General features: G+C 50.3%; 2 protein-coding genes across 7 annotated transcripts; both read right to left on the bottom strand.

Annotated features, from left to right (window-relative positions):
- Positions 1-220: 220 nt before the first annotated feature.
- On the bottom strand, positions 221-12,536 carry kcnq2b (potassium voltage-gated channel, KQT-like subfamily, member 2b). Of its 2 annotated transcripts, XM_077577957.1 has the most exons (19): positions 12,165-12,536; positions 11,360-11,507; positions 11,085-11,175; positions 9,880-10,006; positions 9,005-9,180; positions 8,054-8,179; positions 7,861-7,971; positions 7,673-7,768; positions 7,490-7,584; positions 6,821-6,889; positions 6,681-6,710; positions 6,194-6,273; positions 5,912-6,115; positions 4,362-4,409; positions 4,169-4,277; positions 3,473-3,604; positions 3,268-3,388; positions 2,998-3,173; positions 221-2,498 (listed from the first exon to the last, which is right to left on the bottom strand). In XM_077577957.1, exons 1-19 carry the CDS (start codon positions 12,295-12,297, stop codon positions 1,868-1,870), a joined length of 2,703 nt encoding a protein of 900 aa, XP_077434083.1. In that variant the 5' UTR covers positions 12,298-12,536; the 3' UTR covers positions 221-1,867. The 2 variants fall into 2 exon arrangements, with proteins under 2 accessions (XP_077434083.1, XP_077434082.1); XM_077577956.1 differs by lacking the exon at positions 12,165-12,536 and having other exon boundaries at positions 11,360-12,151.
- Positions 12,537-12,693: 157 nt separating this feature from the next.
- Positions 12,694-24,047, bottom strand: LOC144059101 (ral GTPase-activating protein subunit beta-like). Of its 5 annotated transcripts, none has more exons than XM_077577950.1 (29): positions 23,505-24,045; positions 22,824-23,164; positions 22,532-22,734; positions 22,101-22,267; positions 21,514-21,697; positions 21,307-21,438; positions 21,111-21,223; positions 20,963-21,013; positions 20,832-20,876; positions 20,666-20,713; positions 20,436-20,584; positions 20,179-20,359; positions 20,000-20,099; positions 19,388-19,555; positions 19,086-19,200; positions 18,749-18,878; positions 18,172-18,683; positions 17,930-18,078; positions 17,148-17,317; positions 16,932-17,041; positions 16,692-16,862; positions 15,931-16,122; positions 15,653-15,811; positions 15,453-15,564; positions 15,244-15,366; positions 14,785-14,895; positions 14,634-14,667; positions 14,377-14,516; positions 12,694-13,269 (listed from the first exon to the last, which is right to left on the bottom strand). In XM_077577950.1, exons 2-29 carry the CDS (start codon positions 23,103-23,105, stop codon positions 13,094-13,096), a joined length of 4,227 nt encoding a protein of 1,408 aa, XP_077434076.1. In that variant the 5' UTR covers positions 23,106-23,164; positions 23,505-24,045; the 3' UTR covers positions 12,694-13,093. The 5 variants fall into 5 exon arrangements, with proteins under 5 accessions (XP_077434076.1, XP_077434077.1, XP_077434078.1 ...); XM_077577951.1 differs by having other exon boundaries at positions 15,244-15,363; XM_077577952.1 differs by having other exon boundaries at positions 22,824-23,016.
- Positions 24,048-24,096: the final 49 nt, after the last annotated feature.

Genomic DNA, 24,096 nt, shown 5'->3' with positions numbered 1-24,096 from the left:
GTTTTGAAAGTCCGAAGCGCCACAAATCCAAACCCGCCAGTTGACTTTTTTGACAAACTCCTTTCACTTTTAACATTCAGTTAGTGTCAGGCTTGCAGTACTCAAGTTGACACTTTTTGTTGTTGTTGTCGACTCGTCTCGGACTCCTCAACTGGATTTGGACTTGACTTTCGCCCTGCTTAGTGTTGGGCAGCGTTTTCAATGATGACCTCCAACAAGGTACGTTTATTCTTGTATTCAGACAGCACTTGCATGAGTATTCTTGCTGTTGATGATCAATAATAGCACACGATAAGCTGAGCAAAGACGTCGTGCGTGACAAAAGCTTTTTGTTACCAACACTCACGAGTACATGAAAAGGAGTCCGTTCATTTGTAGAAAAAAACAATAACACACGTGCGAGTGAGAATGTGTGAGTGAGAATGTGTGAGAGCGGGTGTGAGCAGCCAAAGTCAGCCGGTTGGGCAAACGCAAGCTTCCCGACTTGACTGGATGTTCTCCGCGAGTCGCTGGCATCGAGTGAGCGTTCCTGGATGAGCTTTATGATCGTCCGTTGTGTGGCGCTGCAGCATTAGCACAGTTAGCTCATAAGCTAACCGTTTCCTCTACATGAAGAAGTTAGTGTATGGAAACAATACCATTTGGGAACATTTCTCCATTTCACGCATAGTACTCCTCGGTTATATACTGCACAAGCCAGGATGAATGCTGTATGCTGAACTCCTTAGCATTAGCGCTGCTCTCTAGTACAGCACAGCAAGCCATGCTTACTTACTTAGTCTAATATTGTAAATAACTATCAATTTAATATTAGTATAACCTTAAGAACAAGTGGGTTTTTAGCAATTAGCGTTCTATCAAGGTTTGAGAAAACTAGTGTTAGCGTTTGTGTTGTTCCGATACCGATTTTTGGCCCCCGATTCCGATACCCAGTTTTGCAGCATTGGCCGATGCCGATACCGTTCCGATACCTGGGTTTTGGTTGGGTTTTTTTCAACATGAAAAAGCTGCCCTGCCATCGGTTCAGAGCATTCCAGGGCCAATCGGATATCCTAGCTTGGCATGCAGTGAACACGTCACACATCAGTGAAAGTAAAACACAAGATCCAAAGTCCTATATTAGCGTTGGAAATAATCGTATGGGCATGTTACTTGCTAGTACTTGCCGATGCCGATACCACTGTTTTTATGCAGTCGGGGGCCTCTGCCGATATCGGTACAACACTAGTTGGCGTCCACCACTTAGCGACCTTCACAATTTTATGGTATTTAAAGACCATTGACATGTTTTCTGTCTCATTTTTCTTAATGAGGGGGAAAAAAAAGTTGAACCTTCGGCACCACCTTCAGGCGAGGTTCGTTGCCTTTTTCTAAATCAATCAATACGTTACCGTTCGATCACTTGGATACATACGAAGTGTGTTAAATAGTGAACGGAAAGAAGCTGGCATCGAGTGTGACCTAATCGGCTGCGGGCGTGTTTCTACGGCAAACCAGTCGGGTGGAAACGGGTCCTCTTCATTGTCGCAGTGAACCACTCAGATGAGCTGCTACGGACAGACTAGGATTGGTCGCGTCCCTGCAGTGAACTCGTCGGGTGAGGGTGTGTCCTCAGCGTTTGAGTGAACCAATCAGGAGCAAGCGTCTTGTCTGCGGTGAACCAATCAGGTGAGGCCGTGTCTTCAGTGTTGCAGTGATCATAAAAGTAGATCAGGTGGGAGCTTTCCTTTTTTTCCCATGATGCTTCACTCTCCATTCCAGCTGGTGTTTTTCTTCTTCTTCACATTTCTATTATTGTTATTATTACTTATGGATGTACTGAATTTAGTTTAGAGTTCTGCTGGTTCTACCTGCTTTCCACTGGACTCTACTTGGTTCCGGTCCAGGCACGGTTTGAGTGGGGCGAAGGTGCGCAGAGCTCCAAGTCAGAGTCTGACTCGGCCTCCGCAATGTAGGGTCTGATGGTGGCGCAGCAAGAAGCCCCCGCTGTTCCCCCGAGGTCGGAGGCCACTTCGGCGTTTGAGTAGAAACCGTTGTTGAGGAAGTCGAGGTTCTCCCGGGACTGCGAGATGGAGAACCCGCTGAAAGAGCGCTCGAGTTCATCATGGTCCACAGACGGGATGGACAGGGAGCGCTCGCTGTGGGGTTTCCCCTCCTCCTCCCCCCCCGCCCCTCCTTCCTCAGCCCTCCTCTCAGCCTTCTCAGGCCCCCCTCTCTCACCGCTACTGTGGCGGTTGGCCCGATTGCCGCCATGCCGTTCTCCGACTGGCGGCGGCGGAAGTCGAACCAGTGACCCGTCCCCCGCTGGACTTGGGGTGTTCCCGTGGCTACGCTGTGGGGGAGGCGGGGCTTGCTGATGGAATTGGGAACTGATTGGCTGCCAGGAAGTGGAAGGGGGGCAGGCGGCGGCATTGTGGTTCCGGGTGCCAGTCGAACTGCTGGACCTGACCATCTTGGTCCCGAAATGACTCTTGTCCACATTGTCGCCTGGAAACACTCTGAAACAACAAGAAGAACAACAACAATGGCAAGTGCTAGTGGAATTAGACCCTGGTTCTTCTAGGTCTTGGGCTGGATCAGAATATTTTACATGACATTTATGTATGGTTCCTAAGACACATGTCTTAGACTGACAGGGTCAAATTCTAGACTAAAATAGATGATGGATAGGTTACAAAAGTCTAGCTTACATTCATACCTAGAGGTGTTAGATCATAACATTCAAGACTAGATTCATGTCCAAGATAGACAGCGTTTGTAAGGAACCAGACTACATCAATGTGCTATATGGCCTGATCATAACATTCTAGACTAGAATCACACCACAAATCATAGATTTTGGACTCGATTCATGTCCCAGACTTCTTGACTAGATTGATGTCTTAGTCTGACAGGTTATAAGCTTCTGGACTCGATTTGTGTCGTAGACGGACTGGATCAAAACGTTCTAACCTAGATTCATGTCTTAGATGGACATGACCAGGATCAAATACTAACTGAGGGATCTTGTGAATAGACTGGCTCTTCTCCAGCTGGTCCACTGGACTGTGGTAAGGTGGCGCCGGGTCTGGTTCCTTGGATCCAAAGTAGGCGTCCGTCTCCGTCTGCGGGATTCCCATTCGCTGGATGTAGATATTGACTAGGAAGTCCAGCTTTCTCTCCATAGACAGGACCTGATTGACACAGACCAGAAGAGGACAAATCACCAACATCCATCAGCAGACAAAGTCCCGCCAACCGTACTGGTTGGCCATGGTGATGGTTCACCTGCTTCTCCACCTTCCCCAAGCGTCCCATCATGCTGGGGTCCTCGGGAAGTTCGTCCCCTGCAGCTTTGGGTCGGTCCTTGTCTGCAATTGGTGTTCCTCGGCCAACAATCTGGTCCACCCTAAGACCAGGAAGACAAACAAAAGAACAGCTGCATTCTTATAGCTAACTACAATGCGGACAAAGTCGAGTGCAGACGGTGTACCTGCACTGAAGGTTCTTGATGCGTGCCAGCATGTCCAAGTGTCCTGCTGAATACTGTTCAATCACGTCCATGACATCATAGGGACGAAGACTCTCCTTAAACTTGCGCTTGGACACCATGAAGCGCATGATGCTGGGAGACAGGAAGCAGCAAGTCAACACCTTCTCCTGACTGACATCAAGTATGGGCTGGCCTTTCAGACTACAGCAAAGTCAAGCCAAGATTCCAGACTGGATCAGAAGATACTAAGCTCGATTTGTGTCTTATATGGACGGGGTCACAAGATTCTTGACTGAATTCATGTCTTAGGTGGAGTCACTTAGATGAGTGTGTGTTTGTTGTTGGGTCTTCTGTGGTGTTGGCGGATTGTCAAAGACGGAATCTGTCAGTGACATCTGGAGGGTGAAGGAGCACAAACACCAACAACAACAACAACAACAACAACAAAAACACTACAAAGACAGTGGAGTGAGACGGAACGGAACACAAGACAAGACAAGAGAACATGGAAGCTAATTGGTGTCAGTCTGTCTCTTACCCAACAGCTGATGGTGACGTTGGTCCTGGGGTGAGCAAATAAAACCAAAACGTCAACCAAAACGTGAATCAAAAGGCAAAGGAACGGCGAGCAAAGCGATGAGTGAAGTCGACAAAATGGCGTCAGCGGCGACCGTTCCGGAAGGAGAACCTCCGTACCAGATGGCTCGGATGGTGACCTTGATGCCGGGCGTCAAATCCTGCGGGACAAACTCACAGTGGCAGCTCTTGTTGTCATCGGCCAAGTCTTCCCCCGGCAGGCTGGCATCTGCAAACGGCGAATCACATGCCGGCGTTACGTTGGCGGCGCAACATGCTAGCCACGTGCGATTGCTGGTATGCGTGCGCTAACCTGGCGAGCTCTTCTGCCTGAACTCTTCATCCTGCATCTCTATGAGCACTACGCGAGAAGAGCACACCACAGCAAAGAAGAAGAAACAGCCCAAGAGGACCACATTGACACACGCGGTCCGCACGCGCTAAAACTTGTTAGCGTAGCTTAGCACCGTGGAGGAAGTCCTGCAAGGTCGCCGAGCGAGCAAGTCTTGTTGCTCAAAGTGAAACCGCTAGCTAGCACCTGCTGCACACATAAGGAAGATTGTTTATGTGTTACAGACGCCACCAAAAAAGGTTTTGTTTTGAAATCAGGCCTTTAACGGTTTTGTCAGCCATATTGTGTGTGACGTGATGTCACACATGAAGATTCAGTTCCACCACTGATCTCGATCAGTCTTGATCACACGCTATCCCTCAAAAATGAGGAAGTGACACGTCCAGATATGCGGCGAACAGGCAAGAGACTTTCTTTGGGAAATACTTTTTGCCACTTTTATGCAAAAACACAAACAAGAAAATGCGCCATTGGGTACGACAAACTGTGATTTCTTTATCGGTCAGTCCGGGTGCTTCGTTGATGGGCTGCATTCCGGTCACGTCACAGTTGCCGGCCGGAGTCATTTTTGGACATTTTTGGTCCGAAATAGTGAACATGTTTAAAATGTAAGAATTCCAGACCGGCTTTCAGACCCTGTTCAAGCCATTCTGAACACCAGGTGGGCATTCCGTCAATATTGACGGACGGCCATTTTGTTGACGGATTGACGGTTGGGCTTGAAATGGTGATGGATTGACGATGACGGAAGGTTGTCCCGACTGTTGACGACTGACAGACGCTCAAAATTCATTGCCCAAACCGTGACTGTAAGAATTTTGGCCCGACCCCTTTGGTACCCCGCTATTGGGACAAAACCATTCTGAACACATACCAGACCAAAGGATCTTATCTGATGGGAGATAACAACAGTTTGGCTTTTGTGGACCATGAAAACCGATTGTCTTTATGTGTGTACCCGGCCTAGAACTCGTACATTTTAACAGTGGACCACGAAATAGACTCCAAACTCTGTTCAGCTTCGGCTCTCATCCGTCAGTCCATCGACCCAAACATCCATCTGCAGCCAAACATCCGTCCGTATGGTCATCCATCCAATCTATCCGCTCTGTCCAGCCATCCATTCATCACTCAAATATCCATTAACCCGTCCGTCCGTCCGTCCGTCCAAACATTCAGCCATCCATGAGCTTTCTGTCCAACCGTCTTGCCAACGAAGCAGTCAAAGCTCCTCGGCTTCTTTCTGGTCTTTTCCCTCATCACTTCCTTTGCCGCATGGTTTCCCAGCCGCCGCCGTGATTTATAAAGAAAAAGAGACTTACTTTGTGCAAGCACCCCCCTGTGGGACAAAATCCAAAAAGTGTGACATGGTGTCTGACGTTCAAAACGATCACTGTGGCGGGACTCTTTAGTGTATGGTCTTCATCACGCGTGATGCCCTTTCAAATGTGACTGGACACACGATCGGACACATGACTGGACACGGAGCAGACCAAGATAGGACTTCCTACCTTCAGAGTTCTGGCGGGATGCGGCTCCTCGGATCCTGAAGGCCTGCCTGCTTCTGCTGCGCTCGCCAAAGCTCCAGCTCTTCGGAACCTTGCTGGGACTGTCCTCCAGACTGGGATCTATGCTGGGGGAGCGGCGCAGGGCCTGAACTCCCACGGGAACCCCAGGAACTCCGGGAGCCACACCTTGACCGACCACCGGGACCACTAGAGATCGGACGTGGTTGCAAAACATCGGCATCTGCCAGTGAGGAAAGCTGGACCACGTGGACTACGTGGACTCACCATGCTGAGGAGAACCTTTTCCTTTGGTTCCTGAACTGCGTGGAGATGAGAAGACTCTCTCCTTCAGGCTCACCTTCTGACTGTTTGGACAGGACAAAGTCAAAAGGCCTGATTTACCAGGATCCCAAACAGCGGCCGTTAAATGATGTGTCGAGTCCAACAGTAGCTACGATTGCGGCAGCAAACGGCAACAAAAGTGGCGGAGACCCAGCTCGTTTTTGCGCTTGATGGTTTTTACATGGAAAATCTGAGAGCGTGACCGTAACCCTGGACATTTCCTCCCAACTTTTGAATGAATGCAGGACTCGAGACTGCGACCGACTGCAGGGAAAGTAGAAATGCGGCAATTTTGCCCATTTGAACCCGCTTCATGTAGACCGGCTACCACATGACTTGTTTGTGTGCACAATCAGATTTCTTTAGTAAATCAGGCCCAAAGGCTTTGATTGAGATTGACACTTTTGAGAGTCAACGCGTGGACTCTGACCTGGGAGACTGCTCTGGTTGGACGTCCTTCCTGCAGAGGCACGAGAAAGGTGCAAATGAATTGGAGTCATAAAAGCAGTCAAGTAAAAAGGTAAACATGAATCCAAAGCAAGAGTTGTTGAGGATCGACTTATTTGAGACCTGAATGAGAGTCCTGACTTGTTCTTGAGATTCCTCAGCAGGTCCAACTGGTTGAGGGGCGGAATTAACCTGGAAAGACACCACAATGTCAGACCTCATGTTTGTCTTGACCTGATGATGTCCCGCCCGCGGCTCCGCCTGTCAAAATGTTGAGGTCTCAACTTCAGACTTATTTGGACATTTTGCCACCTTGTATGCAAGTTGCCTTTTGCCCTGCCATACTTTGTGACATGTAGATTTTGGCCTGTTTTACTGCCACTTCCCTCTCCTCCTCCTCCTCCTCTCCTGCCTGCTGGAGACGATCCAATGTGAAGCTCTTGCTGTCTGGACTGCGTACTGAGCGACCGGGATGAGATCTGACTGAGGTGGACCCAAGTGGAGGATTCAGCAGGCCCTGAGGAAGAACCACTTCTATCTGCGTCTCTTCAGCTCACTCAATGGACTCTTGTGCTGATTCTGATCAACGTTGCCCGGCTGCCAGAGTATCCGGAGGGGGCGGACCCTTTATCTCAAGGGCTCGTCCTTTGCTTGCCCCAAATGGGCTTTTGAGTTTTTGCTTGCCGGGTTGTGGATCGAGATCCGGGGATGTTGCTGATCTTTGGTTAGGTCTCCACAAATAAACTCGACCTACCCTTTGACCTGATGTTTGTGTGGACGCAGTGGACTGACCTGTACATGGGGACGGACACGGTCCTCTCGTAGTAGTCCCACGTGGATGTCAGGTCGGATCGACTCAGGTTTGTGGCGTAAACCCTCCATGCGGCCTGCGCGCACACATAGCAGGTGACTTCTGGGTCAAGTCTACCTTCTTTTATCCCGCTCCGGTCCGGTCCAGATCTGGTGCTGCGCTACCTGGATGAGTCCAGCGGCTGGATTTCGTCGTTTCTCAAAATGTTTCTGTCTGTGCTGCTCTTGGACCTTGAGAGCAAAACCAGAACCCAGGATGCCCTGACAACCAGAGAGGAAACAGACGGGAGCGCAGATTAGTATCGACACACACACGCGCGCGCGCGCACGCACGCACACACGCGCACACTTACAGCTGGCAGAGCGAAGAAGGACACGCCGATCAGAGTGAAGGTGGCGGCCAGCAGGCGACCGTTCCAAGTGATGGGGAACTTGTCTCCATAGCCGATGGTGGTCAGCGTGATCTGACGGACACGAGCGAGCGACCAATCACACGCCGTCCGACACTGGGCGGGTTTGTGGGCAGAGGATCGGAAGAAATCTCACCAGTCCCCACCAGAGGGCGTCGGCGTACGTCTCAAACTGTTCGTTGTCCTCCTTCTCGGCCAAATAAACCAGGAAGCTGGCCAGGATCAGACACAGGAAGCCGATGTACCAGGCTGTGATCAGCTCCTGGACGCACGCACACGCGCGCACACACACACGCACGCACACACACACACACACACACAAACACAAAGTCCTTGAAGCTCAAATCTGCCGCCTCAGAGACCAGCAAGAAATCAATAAGTCACATCTATCATGCCCACAATCGATACACAAGCTCAGATGATGCACTTGCTGCGTCACGCACACGCCCAATGTCAGAGCGCGGCCGCTACCGTCGGCCGCGGGTGTCCAAACCTTTTGCTGCGAGGGCCGCGTACAAAAAACTGCCAAAGACGCTCCAAGCGTTCCAGAAGGCGACGGCAGTTCTTGTGGCAAACTTTTCAATTTGAATGGATTTATTTGAAAGGGCCAACGCACATAAATCAACACAATGTAAACATCCCCAAGTTAAGCTCATCGTCAACGGCAGCGGATGTAAGAGAACGCCCGATTATGAAAGTCGGTACGATTACAAATCATTGCAAAGAGTTGCAACAATATACAATAATATGACACAAGTGCATTTCCTGTGCAGTTGCTAACTACGACATTCCCCAGCGTTGTCGTCGTTCTGGGGGGGCCGCAGCCCTCTACGTCCCGGCAGGTTAGCTCCGCCCCTGCCCCGAGTGCATCTTCATGCAAGCAGTCGCCATTTTTGATTGCATCATTAACGTACGATTTCTTGTCTGTTGCCACTAGTCTTCATTTTCTTTTAAATTTAGCCTCAGTTTTAGTCGCCGACGAGCCCCAAACGGCCCCCAGGCTGTCGTTTGGACTCGGCTGCGGTGCCCTTTTTTGCCCCGACATTCGTCGACATGCGCCGGCGAGCGGTCGCGTGTCCGCCGTCACCTTGCTGTGGGCGTAGACGACCGATCCCAGCAGCTTCCAGGTTCCTCCGCGCCGGTCCATTCGGATCATGCGCAGAATCTGCAGGAAGCGCAGCGAGCGGATGGCGGAGGTGGCGAAGACGTTGCCCTGCGTGCCCGCCGCCAGCACCGAGATCGACGCGATCAGCACCATGATGTCTGCCGGGACAAAAGAAAGACGCCACCCAAAATGGATTCATATTTTCGCTAACAAAATAAGAGTAAAAACAAGAAAAGTGACAACTTTGAGTAGAAATAGCACTTTTGCGCAACATTGTCCTTACACAAGAAAGAATCTCAAACTTGAAGACACAACAAATTAAGCAATCAATTAAAAAAAAAACTAAAAAATCCTCTCGTGTTGTGGGTCAAAATGACCCACTTTCAAGTTTGATGTGAAATGAAAACAGTTCATTATAAGCTATAAACAATGTTTGTTGGGTTGGTTTTGGAATATTAAACATTCCGGGTCAAATTGACCCATTTTAAGAGTGTGTGTGTGTGGGGCAATATTAGTATAAAACGTATTATTGACAGACAATTAAAATGCTTCACTTTCACTCACTCACTACACGCTTACTAATGTTTATCAGAATGCTTTTGGAACATTGAACACAGCCCGGGTCAAATTGACCCATTTCAAAGTTAAATGGAATTTCACGTTCAAAAATGTTCGTTGCAAATGTTTGCCATGAAAGCCGTTCAGAATCTTCAGTGAGATGCGTTTTTAGCCCAAAATTGAGCCTGGGTCAAATTGACCCGGCGGGAACTTTATTTCTGTTCCTAACAGGAGCCTTGAAGAAGAAAATGGAACAACAAAAAAAGAAAAGATAGTGGAAGACGCGCGCATCCACTCACCGATGACGCAAAATGGCTTCCGGGCAAACTTGAGTCTTCCTCGCCATCCTCGATATCGGCAGCAGCAGCCCGCCGCCCAGATGCGGACCGTGTACTCCACGCCGAACACCACGATGGTCACCACCTCCTGAACACGCACACACAAACACAATCACCGTGCCCTGCCCTTGCCTGGCGACCAGTCCTTCATTTGTGCATAAGTGTCATGACCCTGGCCAGTTTGCCAGAGCTCAATATACGCCCTGCAGGCACGAACGGGCGACCAGTCCTCATTTGTCCAAATGTGCAGCCTGGCGACCAATCCATTATTTTGGTCTATATGTGGCCTGACGACCAGTCTTTCGAGTGTACTGTGTATGCGCTGCAGCTCAACAGGCGACCAGTCCCTGGTTTGTTGTGGCATCGACTGGCGGAGTTATTTTAGTCAACGAAAACGAAGGAAAAAACTCAACAAAATAAAATCAAAACGAATGTTTGTTTTGTTTTTTTTAATGAAAACTGAAACTACATTTTCTAATTACAAAAGTAACTAAAAGAAAAGTTACAACTGCAACTACGGTTGGATTTGGTCCCGGACTGAACGTTGACTTCGCATGCGTGAAGCCAACATTCAGCGCTCGAATGTTAAAACTGACATTTGATGAAATACAACTAAAATATAGTATATGTATTATATACAGCATGTACGTATATTATTATATTTAGTCTTTGGAAATGAATTGAATACATGAGCTTTTGGGGAATATATTTAAATGTGATGATTTGAAGTCGATTCATTTTGATATTAACCCGAATAAGGACATTTGAAGTGACGTCATCGAGCAGGAGCCAAAAGAAAACTTCCGATGACGTCGCTCCGAGACCACAAATTTTCATGCTTGTCTTTTGGCTCCGATGGCTCGTCTCATCTCGACTCTTTTTTTATTTAACTCAGCCAAAATGCAACATTACGTAAGAAATGTGTTACTTTTTAAATGTTACCATGGGTTTTTTAAATCCCAAAATTTTTTATTAAAAAAAAAACTAAAAACTAATACTGAAACTAAAATTAAGCCTTTTTTTAAAATAATTAAAACTAATAAAAACTAACAGATCCACCCTGAAAACTAATTAAAATTAACTCCATTTAAAAATCAAAACTAATAACTACACTGAAAATTCCCAAACTATACAAACCCTGCTGGCGACCGGTCCAAATGTCTTACCAGGATGTAGAGCGCATCCTCGGAGCTCTTCTCGTACTCTCGGATGGTAGAGAAGACGGACAGGACCAGGCAGGAGAAGACCAGCAGGAACCTGAGAAGACAAACGCCGTCCGTGGACAGACGGACACGCAAGGGGACAAACAGGAAGTGGCGGCGCAACGGCCGGTCCGCACGTGACAAACGTCAACGCTTATTGAGCGGACGCTGAAAGCCGTGCGGCCAGCTGAGGACAACCTGTGCGTGTCCATCTTGTGTGTGTGTGTGTGTGTTCTCACACGTAGGCGTGGTATATGAAGGCCCACCCCCGGGGCCGCTCGAGGACATTGTAGAGGAAGTTCTGCAGCCGCCTGTAGAGGGCGTTCCTCTTGGGAGCTTTCTTGCCGCCCGACACGCTGCTGCGCTGACGCCGAGGACCTTCGTCGGCTGCGCGAGACAAATAAAGGCGGAGTTTGCGCCGCAAGGCGACAAAAACAAGCGGCAACAATTGACCGTGCTGCCAGCGCACGCCGCCTGCCACCCAAAATGGCCGCTTTCCACCAGAACAGACAACTTCCTGTTCCATTTGCGGGCAAGCGGGCAAGGATGGCGCTGCAGCAAAACTGCCACAAATCTGTGCAGTCTTCAACAAAGGTGGGCACGGAGGGCCGGAGTCCTGCAGGTTTTGCATGTTCCCCTTCTCCAACACAGCTGATACATGATCAGCTCATCAGCATAAGGCTGATGACGACCCTGTTGATTGGAATCAGCTGGTGTTGGACGTGAGAAACCTCCAAAAGCTGCAGGACTCCGTCCGGCCCGATTGCACACACGTCCAAATGATTGTGTTTTGATTTGCAAGCACGTTGAAGGCCAATTGGAAGATCAACAACGAGGACAATTCCCAGCAGGTCTTCAAACCCTGATTTCAAAGCCTAAATTGAAAAGCTAAACAAAAGATGACAAACGGCATGTTTCCTATTTTGTGTGTCTTTTCATCGATCCAACTTCCAAGTGGGAAAATAACAATTCAAGTCAACCGGCTTTGTCCGCTGCCATCTTTCGGGGTGTGACGTCACGACCAAGCTGCTCATTTCCATGTACCTGCGATGAGCAGCGCTCCGTCCCTGCTGGAGTCCGTCCCGCCGGCCTCCAGACCCACGAAGCCGACTTTCAGCTTCTTCGGGTCGGCCTGCGCTCCGGGGAACACGCCGCCGTTGCGAGGCTTCTGCACCATGACGGTCGAGCGGGCCGAGCGGGCCGAGCGGAACCGAACGGGCCGAGCTAGTGAGCGCGAGAGCCGGCGGACGGAGCTTCCGGGGCGGCCTGGTCCGCGCCGAGCATCGCTGCCGAATGAGGAGGCGGAGAAAACAAACAAGCTGCTGAACTACAAATTGTTTGGCGACTTCCCGCACAGACCGGAAGCGCTGTGACGTCAGTGGCGACGAGCAATTCAAAACCAAAACAAAAACAGGGCAGATGAAAAGCAGACAGAGCGCAGTGCGCGTGCGCAAAACAATTGAATGTCAGACCCTCTGTCACCATAGCAACCTCGTGTTACTATGACAACCACAGAAGGGACCCTCAAGACGGAAGTGGAGAGCAGAAGAGGTAAGGAGGACCAATCAGAACGTTTACGCTTCTTTTTGTTTTATTGTTGAACTCATTCATCCCATTTATTTGCAACAATTGATCAAGGGTGGGACATAAAATGTCACCCATGATGTGTGTGTGTTTACATACACATTTACTGAGGGAAAAAATGATTTGATTGTGACAGACATGATTATTTATACTGATCAATTTTGGATTCAAAAGACGCCAATGCATGGAATGGAACCGAATCGGTCCACTTTGAACTGGAACCGCCCCTGAATCGTTTGATAGATGGATTGTGATGATCAATGATGACATTTTCCTCCTGGCGCATCCACGTGGCAAATGAGGAAGCGGGTGGCGGTTGGGTCCAATCAGGTGAGGCGGTGCTGTCAGGTGACTGGAGTGCTGCGTTGCCACGGCAACGTCGCCCAGGTTCAGGCTTGTTGAAATAAGGCGCCGTAGAAGTCGGCGGGCTCCGAGCGGCGGCTGCGGTAGCGACCGATCATGTCGCCGATCAGGGACTTCCTGTTGACGTGCGGCGGGGGGGCGGGGTCGCCGCACAGCTGTCGCCGACGGCAACCGTTCAGCAACGTCTCCGTCACTAACGGGCCTGACGTCAACACAAGACAAGACAAGAAGTCAGCGGGAAAGTAGAGCTTCAAGTCGAGGTTTGAGGATTTCATAAGGGTTCAAAACATGCTGGGCTTTCAAATGACGGTTTCAAGCCAGGGTTAGGCAAGAGGTCGGGTTTTAAATGAGCCTTCCAACCTTGTTTATGCTTTCAAGTAAGGCTTTGGCGCTTGTGTAGTAGGGGTTGGAGGTTCAAATGAGGGCTTGAAACCAGGGTTAGGGTTGGTTTTGGTTTCAAATGAGGGCTTCGAGACTGTTAGGACTGCAAGGACGAGTTCCGGGTTTTGCTGTAAGTAATGATTGGGCTGTCAAATGAGGCTTTCAAAACTTCATTATGTTCCAAATTTGGGTTTCAAATTTAGGTTCAAAGCCCGTGTTGAGTTTTGGTGGTTTCAAATGAGGATTTCCAGAATAGATTCTGCTTTCAAAAAGCTGTTCAATTGTCAAAGGGACATCTTAAGTCAGACTTGGCCTTTCAAGCCAAAGTTTTGAGTTTGAAGTAGGGACACACGATAATGCTATTTTCAACATCGATACCGATAAACCAATTTCATTTGGAAACCGATAAGTAAGCCGATAATTGTTTGTCAAATTGCTTTAAACCCAAAAAGACTTTGGCGTCCGCCTATAAATCGAACTTCGAAAGATTGCATGTATGAATTTGATTGCGATTTCTCCTTCAAAGACAAACAGGAACTCATTTTGAGCTTGACAAAACAAAACAGTCAAGTTTTAAAAATGCAACAAAAAACTGCGAGGGTAATATTTTGGCGAGATCCGATAAAGAAAGGCCACACTGGCGACTGCCACGTGGCCTTCATGCATCTTCTGTCAACGCCAGGTCGGTTGTGCGCATTATGACCTCACAAATATGCCACACTGCCATTGGAGAGGGGAGGGGCCGAGGAGGGGGCACAACTTGAGCAAACAACAAATGGACCAATGCGGCAAGTCTAATATTATCGGCGGATTTCTTCATCATCTGGTTTGGCGTCAAATTGGTCGATAATTGCCGATAATGATCGATATTATCGCGCATCCCTGGTTTGAAGTGTTCATGACATGTGAAGGGTTGGAAGAGTTGGACCAAGACTGCGCTTGCTGACGACGATGCCGTCCACCAGCGGCGGAAGCAAGATGGACTTCCCGCCGGAATTCCCACGCGTGACGATCCGGAAGAGGCCGCTCCGCATGCCGTGGACCAACACCATGTGGACGTCCCGTGCGCTGACGCACGCACGCACAAATAGACAGACGGACGGACAGACAGACGGGCAAGTGGGTGTTTAGTGAGTGCAATACTCGCTCGCGACCACCGGGCGTCGGCATTGCTCCTCGTTTTACCAGCTTTTGTTGAGCTCCCCAACAGGGAACGCCTCTAAAAAAGACAAACAGGTGACGTCATCACTCACAATGACCACTTGACGAAGATGACGAAGGTGACGATGATGACGAAGACGACGATGATGACGATGGTGAAAATGAAGACGCTTACCTATGTCCTCCAAGCGTTCCACCCACACGATCATCATCTTGGATTTGTGCCGGTCTTCAGCAGACCTTTGAACCTCAGACTCCGCCTCTTTCCAGCACTTTGACCAATCATCTGCAAACACACACAAAGTGGCAAAAGCCACTGACTGTGATGATGCGTAAGGTTTTACCAGTAAAGGTTCAAGCCTGGACTAAGGTTTCGGGACACGATTTCAAGACAGTTTGGGGATTCTTGGGAACAAGCCATAGGGTTCCAACCTTGGGTTAGGGTTTCAAGAGACAGTCTTCAAGTTCTTGGCTTAGCTTTTCAAGTTAGGGTTCCAAAATAGGGTTTCAAGACAAGGTTAGGGTTCCAAAATAGGGTTTCAAGACAAGGTTAGGCTTCAAAGTAGGGTTTTAAGCCTGGGTTAGCTTTTCAAGCACAAAAGGTGAGAGTGATTGCGTGATTTTGCATCCTGACCGTGCGATGATGACGAGGGAACGACAAAGGTGAGGTCGGTCAGAGCGTCCTCGTACTTGAGGACGAAGCGCTTGCCGTCGAACGCGCCTCCGCCGCTTTGTGCCAGCGCAGCCGTGAATTCTGCTAAGCGGAAGGAAGGAAGGAAAACCCTTTGGTGACCTGTCGGTTGATCACGCCTGGCGAAGGCTAACGTCAATGCTAATGCTCACCGACGACCTCGTGGCGACCGCGTCCCGCCGCTGCCACCGGCCAGCCCAAATTGGACAGGAAGTCCAGGAAGTGACGAGACACGTTGTCACGTGACTCCACGTTTCCTAAAATCTACAAAGGGACAAAAAACAAACATTAGCGTCAGCATTCAAGTTAGGGTTCCAAAGCAAAGTAGGACAACTGAAAGTTGCATAGAGACCTCAGTTGCAGTTTTCTGTCCTGCCCTCATGTAGAAGATGAAGGCAGAGTCCTGGGTTCTGAACGGGAGCCGGTCTAAACGTCTCAGGTCCTCACAGAATCCTGGCAATGACGAGTCCAGAGACACCAACTGAGCCGGAGCGCCCCCGCTGCCAAGATCCTCCACGGGGAGTGCACAGGGTTAGGGTTTCAAACCAGGGTTTATGTCTCAAGCCTGGGATTGGGTTTCAAGTTTGGATTCCAAGCTAACTTTAGGCTTTAAAATGCTGGCTCGTGTACCTTCAGGGTCTCAGGAGTCACCAGGCCCAAGTGGGACAGGAAGAGCCTCGCAGTCTGGACGCAAGTGGCAGGACGAAGACGAGGATAAGGAGGAGGTGCATAAGTGGTCATGGCAACGGTCCGCCGGAGCTCCGCCTCCACCCGCTGCTGTCGCTCCAAAGTTGCTCGGAGACGATCCAAATACTGTTTCACCTGACAGAACGCAATGGCAGATTCTTTCCACAGCTCTACCACCCCAAAAGTCTGAAGACACCTCACCCAGCCCGGCCGAGGTATATTCTGCAACTGGGCCGTAGCCAATTCCAACGGCACCTTCTGTACCTGATCTCCTAGCGGGTTCGAAAAGTACTTGGCCCCACAGTACCTTCTGTACTTTACTGCCTAGCAAGTTCTGATGGCACATAAGCCCCAGCACCTTCTGCACCAGACCCATTCCTCCCTTCAGCCCTGAAATGTTTGCCCCTGAACCCCCAGTAACTTCTGCTGCCGGTTCCGAATGCACCTGACACACAACATCTTCTCCAGCTCATACATTAGCTTCTCCTGCACTCTCGTCTTTTGCAGGCTCTACCTCTGAACTGCCTGCAATGTTAGCCATCGGTTCTGCTCCTGACCACCAGCAAATTTGAAAGGCATCTGGCTCCACAGTATTTTCTGTACACGACCTCCTAGCAGGCCGTGAAAGCTCTGGACCCGGAGCATCTTCTACACCTGAAGCACTGCCTTCTTCTGCACCAAAGCCACCCCGCAAGGTGTCTCACCTCCTCAGTCAGGCCCTCCCACAGGTTGGGGATGCTTATGTCTGCTTCAACCAAAAGACCCACGTTGAGGTTTTCCAGAGGCGCCGGCCTTTGGACACCAGACCAGCAGTGTGATGTCCCACCATGCACCTGGGCTTCGCCGCCTCCACCTTCCCGATGGCTGAGTGCTTCCTGCACAGAACAATGAAGACGAATTGGTCAGACATTCAGTGCACAGTGATGTGTTCTGTTCTCAGACACCTTTGGGCTGGCTTTTTCTTCTCTGGGCTGAAGGCGGTGCTGGAGAGTCCAGGAGCGATGTGAAAACTGTCCTCGGATCAGCACCATGAGCGACGGGGATGATGCAGAACCTGCACACGTCAATTATTCCGAGAAAAACAGTCAGAAGATATCCATTTTTTGTTCTGTTCATCTGCAACGAATGTATCCTGGACCTTGTGGATCCGGACAACACACCTTGTTTAGGTCCTTGATCTTGTTCTAGAATTCCCAGGATCACAGAAGCATCCAAAGCAAAATATCGGAACTTCTTCAGGATTCTGTCACTCATACCAGAGCAGCCAATAAGTGTGTCCTCGTCCAAAGAGCTCTCGAAGGACGGGGACGCTCCAGACACCTGCATGATGCTGACGTGTGGACAAGATGAGACATGTGAGACCAGGAAGCTTCCTGAAGCTCTGTGATCACATCTTTTTTGCAACGTGGACCCGGCCAAGTTCACTTGGGCGGACAAGTGGACTTGACATTCTTCAACAAGTCTAGGACAATTTTTTCACACCCACGTCATCAACGAGTCTTCATTGGATCCAAAGATCAACACTAAATTCTTCGACAGGTTTCAACTCTTGTATTCTACAAGTCCTCCCGCATCCTGGAAAATCGGTTTTTGATTTGATCTTCATGTCTTCGTCGAGTCCTTCATGGAGACAAAGATGAAGGTCTTCAAGAAGCTTCCATACGTCTTCACCAATACCCCCCAATATTCCACACGTCTTCATCAACTCTTCAACAAGTCATCAGTATTTCCATTCTGCAAGTCTTCATGAAGTCCTCAAGAACTCTCCAACAGAGACATACAGTAGATGAAGGCCTTCAACAAGTTTCCACAAATCTTACGAACAAATTCTTTTGCCATTCTTTAAGTCCTCAACAAGTCTCAAGACATCTTCTACAGTACAATTCTTCAATGTAGACAAAAAATAGTTGTTGCAATGCTGGGGTGCGTTTGTTTTCCTCACCAATTTAGCGTGGCCTCAGCCGCTTCCTTCACTCGCAGAGAGACGGGATTCAGTTCTTTCTGGTCTCGACACCGTACTTCCACTTCCTGCCTGGACTTGCTGCCTGACACGCCGAGCTCCACAATCCCCAAAAGCTCCAGCAAGCACTCCTAGACATGGACAAGGATACACGCACAGGCACGAACGCTAGCTTAACGACGAGGCGGCTAGTTAACGCACGGCAGCAAGTTCTCAGGGGAGACCTGGTCCTCCAAGAGGTCGTGGTGCCTCGTAATCCAGGTGCTGAGGCAGTGGAAGGCCGCCACAATGATGGAATGAAGATCTCTGGAGTGAAGCGGAGACGGACGACCGCACTGGAACTGGATGTAGCGACAGATGGCGGCGACCACTCGCTTCTTTTCCTGTTGGGCCACGGCCACCTTCACCCGGGCCAGTCCTGCCAAAACCTCCGTGGCCACCAGGCAAACCGCTGTGTCGTCCCTCCACTGGGCAGTCAGATGTTGAGTCAGCAGATGCACAATATCCAGCCACAGGGCGGCGGCGGTGACTGATTGGTCGGCTGGTTGCCATGAAAACACGACACAGTCGGCGCTCGGTGATCTGCAATATAGCGGGCAGGCGGACGCCGTCAACTCACTGGATCTGTTGGCGTATTTGCTCCTGCCGTGCCCAGCAGAGTGACTTTTTCTCGCCTGGTGAGTTTGCCCCTCAGCCTCCGTCAGAGCGCAGTCCTGAACCAGGGTCAAGATGGCCGCTGCAGAAAAAACAGTCAACGGGGGCAGACGTCATTCAACCCATGGAAACACGCGGCCGCCCAACCCAGGAGCATCTGCATGTTGGTGCCGTCCGTCTCCGTCTGCAGAGAACCAACGGCCACCGCGACCAGGCGGGGCTTCAGGGACCGGAAGCTTCCTGTGGTGACCTCGTCATCACTGGCATCTCGCAGCGGCTGAGGACGCAATAGTAGCTCAACGTTAGCGTTAGCGGAAGACGACCACGTTGACTGGGTCGAGAATTCAAAGTCAGCTGACATGACAAAGCATGAGGTGGATTCGTAAGGACGTGGACACCCACGGACACATGATGCCGATTTATGGACATGACAAGACACGTGATGTGGACAGGGACAGACATCAAGAGGTGAAAGGTAGCCTACCGCCAGCTGGACTGGTCCAAACTGCTGGGGGAGGGGCAAAAGTGACATCAGCGCCGAGATGGCCGCCCGCCGCAAGTCTGCCTGGCTCGCGAAGGCGTGGAAGCTCCGCAGTTCCCTGAGACAAAGACGCATACGTGGCCACGATGTAGAAAAGTCAAAATTGGTGTCCGGGAGGTACACTGGTGGTACCTCGACTCACAGTAGGAGTTGAATTTGTTCCATGACCAAGCTTTTACTGTAATTCTGGCCAATAAAGCGGTTTTATTGTGTCATGTTGCATTGCGGTTTTGTGGCGGTGGCACCTTTCCAGCAGAACCTTCTCCAAGACACAAATGAAGGAGGGGAGCAGCAGGTTGACTCCAGCCAGGTCACAGCAGAACAACGAGGACGAGTGGAGCAGGATGGCGGACACAACCGGAGGGCTCATGTTTCCACACACCCGCAGACCCTGAAGGAGGACCGCATAGAACCTGGACAGCGGAAGCGCAATTGAGGACATCACTTGACCCAATGACAAATCGCCAGGTTTCAAAGATTCTTGATGAAACTTTGAGTCTATCCAGTCTTTGAAAATGTGATTCTGTGAATCTTTTGACTTTGAATCAGGTCTTCGATGGGTTGTCAAGTGATTTACCGCAAGTTTGAATCATCAACAGTCATTCGAACTTTTAACAAATATTCAATTCTTCATCACATCTTTAACAAGTCTTTGACAAGTCTTTGCGTTTTTCCCAAGTCTTAGACAAGTCCTGAATCAAATCTTTATCAAATGTTTTCAAGCCTTCAATGAGTCGTCTGCTCTGTAACAAGTCTTCCACATGACTTCGAAAGTTCTTTGTTCAGGAGGCCAGTTGATGAACTATTGGGACGAGCGAGTAGTAGCTCCACCCTCGGGAAGACAAACAGCAACACACCTGGACAGGTACGCAGGAAGGACATCGTCGGAGGTTTTCTTACAGGAGAAGATCCGACAAAGTGTGCCGCAGGCCTCGGCTCGCCCGTCTTCCCAACGCGCTGACGTGACACGGACACGTTCTGTTAGCGTACGCACACACATCAACCTTCTGGCAGAGGTTCTGGACCGCATACAAACCACTAGGGGCAGACGCTTTGTCAACGAGGGCGGCATCAAACAGGCAGAAGCCAAAGACGTGAAGCAGAGAGTCCACGCTGGCCCTCAGAGGGGACGGGGGGCCGCGGGGGGAGGAGTACAACACCCATGAGAATGCAGGAAGACCAGAAGAAGACTTCCACAAATGGAGAGGTGGGGACGTCTGAGACGAGGAGATAGCAACACAAGACACGTGACGAGGACACGCGGACAGGGAAAGACGTGCGGCGTCTATTCACTTGCGAAGAAACCATTTGAGGTTTCGCGCCAGCCTTGGAAAGGTTTGACGTCTTCTGTCGAGCGTGCGGCGGAGGCGGCGATTTGCTGGGCATGCTCAGAATGTTGAAGGGGGTCGGAGGAGCACTTCCAGAACGAGGACGCGAGACACCTGAGGGGACCCCGAGAAGTTGTCCAAATGTTGACCTCACTGACCAATCAGAAGGCTCGGAGCTGAGGCATTGTTGCCTACCGTAGGAGGGCAGTCTGTCTTTGAAAGGACTTCGTGTGACGGCAACACCTGAAGACGAAAAACTTGAACTTGGATCGGTGCGACGGAATGTGGACGAAAAGGCTCCTCTTATTCGTGTATGAATTTATTGATCGGAAACCATCGCTTGTGATCAACTGGCTTTTACCGAGAGAAGGTAGGCGGTCTCTAAAATGGATTCTAGTTGGAAGTCCTGGAGGGACGCAACAAGAAAAAGAAGAAGAGAAGACACGTGATGTGAGGACAGGAAAAAGGCACGAGTGATGGTCAGATTACTACCCGTGTTTATCAGCATGTGCTCCCCTGGTTCTCCGCAGACCGCAGAGACACCTGCAGGGACAACCATCACGTCAACCGTCACGAGGTCTGGATGTGATCCACAAAATTGTTGCTTCTTGGTCTTGGCTCTTTGGTTTGTGTTGCGTACCCAGAAAGGCATCCACCAGTCGACTGATGGTCGACATGGCTGTGAGGAAGACGTCCTCCTGGGCCTGCGGTGCTGCGCCGCCAAGCGCTGGACGCTTCAGGTCTGCAGGGTTGCTGAGGGAGGGACACGGGAGTATTTTGACTCGTGAAGGACATTTGGAGACCACAGGATGGAGACGAGGATCATGATGCATTACCTAAGCAAATGCAGAAACCTGAACCAGGTCTGGAGGGTGACCTGGTGGCTCATGTCTTCAGGGATTAGAGCGGCGTCCTCATCTGGGACCTCGAATCGAGGGAAGGCAGGACCGAGACTCAGACGCAGCAACCTGCACACGCAAAGGTGCTGATGAGACGGTCCCGTGTCCTGGTCCGGAGGACGGATGAAGCTGACGGCCGCTCACCTGGACGTTAGAGCGGAGACAAGCCGTGTCCACTGGTCCAATACGGCAGGCTGAAACCTCCACGTGGTCATCATCTGTCTCCACGACAGCCACAAGGACCGAGGTGGGAAACAGCGGGAGCAGGACACCAGACTGACCTGGAACAGGACCTCCATGGATGGCAGGGACAACGGTTGACATGTGGCTGAATGGAGACCGGGATGCAAGATGAATGGATGATGAATGAGGAGGAATGGATCATTTATTGATGTATGAATAAATGATGTATCAATATGGATGAGTGCATGACTAAATGGGTAACTGGATGGATGGTGAATAATTAATTGGGTGGCTGAATGAACGGATGATGGATTAATGGACGATAGATGCATGGATACATGAATTGATGAAGAGTGAAATAATGATGAATGAATGAACGAATGAAGTTGTCTAAATCCGACTGGATTTATGATCGATGAATGGATGAATAAATAGAGGAATCAATAAAATGGATAAATGGATGAATGAATACATTAATTGCATGACTGAAAGAATGATTTGACAAGAGGGGAAATGAATGTCGGATGGATGACTGGATGAGTGCTTACGTGCACAGGTGGGCGTGGCCAGCACTGACTGGTTGATGCACAGCAGGAAGTGAAGCAGCATCTCCCAGGTGTCCCCGCTCATGCCGGCGCCCTCTCTGGCCAGCAGCTGAACTGCAGCCAGCACACGCTGGCAGACGGGCGCGTAGGCCGGACTGGATCGGTCTGACCTGAACACGTCGGAGTCACAGACCCTCCAATGAGTCCCGGTCCGGACCATGGTAGGTACCGACCTCCACGTACGAGTTGAGTTCAATGCGTGACCGAGCTTGTAACTCAAATCAGCCGCCACCCCAGTCAAACCAGCACTCGCAAAGCAAAATACAAAATGACCGAGCCACAGCTCGTAACTGGAAAAACGTTGCGGCACGTTGCGGCACGTTACGGCACTTGTGAGTCCAGGTCTTGGGATTTTGTGTTCCGCGGTGGCGTACCTGGGCAGGAATAAGGCGCGCAGGTGTCTGAGGATCTTCTGGACGTAAAGGTTGGGCTCCTTGACCAGCGGCGGTGGGATGGAGTCTCGCGGGGACACCAGCACCGTCAGCCAGTGCGCGTAGACGTCCACGCACACGCGCACCGTGTCGCAGTCCAGCGGGAGGCTCAGGCTGAAGCACAGAACCTCCATGGTCCACTTCACCTGAGGCACAATTGTGCAAATTCACCACAGCAGGGCAATAACAAGCACGCGCGCGCACGCACGCACGCACGCACACGCGCTCCACTCACCTGCGCTTCGGTGCGCAGCAGGCTCCTGCCTGCGGGGTTTCCCAGGCCGGCGCCGAGGGGCGTTACCACGGCAACGGCCACCTCCCTCGCCACGTGGTTGGGAAAGCAAGAGAGCGCGCTGACGTGGCTCCGCCCACTGCGAGCTGATTGGTCCATGTGCGCCCAAATGAATGCAAATAATTTGCCAAGACGACTAAAGTTCAAAAATGGGGGGAGACACAAGTGTTTTGTTTTCACCACTTTAAAAATGGAACGGGTAAGACATTCACGTCGTGACGTCATCAGCAAGCTCCTTCATGATCGGTGGCGGATCATTTTTGGCAGAAGCTGGATTCGGCTTTCTAACAACACAAAATGTGGGGCACAATAAAAACAACAAGGTTCGACTTTCAAATTGGGTCCCAAGGAGACATTTTCAAGTCAAGGTTAAGGTTTTGACCTTTTTTTTTTTTTGCATGGGTTTCAGGGTTTCAGCTGTTGTCAATTCAAAATGTTGTGTTTTCAATTTGGCTTCCATGCGTTGGTTTGTAATTTCAAGTCAAGAGTTTCAAATAAGGCTCGCAAGACGTCATAGTTTCAAGGTTATGACGTCACGCGCGCAATATCGTAATGCTGAAAATCACAATCATCATCATTTGTCTATCGACACCCGCAAAGTCAAAAGCGGGACCTTGAACTCACCTGCTGCTTGCGGTTCCTTCAGGTTCTGCTGGGGAAAGCCACGCCCCCTCCGGCAGTCACGTGACAGGCCGCTGTTGACTGTCAACACGTGGCCGGCGCCTCCAAATCAAAACAATGTGACGTCACGACGCCCAATAATGTTTCCAGGCAAGGTGAGGCTCTGAAACGACATGACGGTGTCGGGTTGGGATTTGAAGAAACAGGCTCAGGTTTTGAGTGATTCTTGTTGAAAAACTTCTTCCCGCTTCAAATAATGAACGACGTGTGATCTTTGCTGCTCCTCACACGCGCCGCCCACAAACAAAAAAGCTGCAGTCCACATTTGCCAAACTTGCAGGACGAGGGAGTGTCGTCATCCGTTTGGCCACTAGGGGGCGTCATTACCTTAAATGCCGCTGAGTTGGGACAGACAGACGAGATGAGACGAGATGAGGTGAGTCGGGTTTCAAGGGCGTCAAACGACGGGAAAGGTGTCACGCACACTGCGGTCTCCACCTTTGGGTTCTGAATTGGGCTTTAAAATTCATTGAAATCAGGGTTTGGGAAATCGTCATTGCGACCTCATTGTGGCACGTGAAGAAGAAGCAACACA

The sequence above is a fragment of the Vanacampus margaritifer genome, chromosome 10, assembly GCF_051991255.1.
Source record: "Vanacampus margaritifer isolate UIUO_Vmar chromosome 10, RoL_Vmar_1.0, whole genome shotgun sequence".
Taxonomy (NCBI): Eukaryota; Metazoa; Chordata; class Actinopteri; order Syngnathiformes; family Syngnathidae; genus Vanacampus; species Vanacampus margaritifer.
The sequence above is the reverse complement of the archived record's forward strand: the minus strand, read 5'-3'. Positions and strand labels throughout refer to the sequence as shown.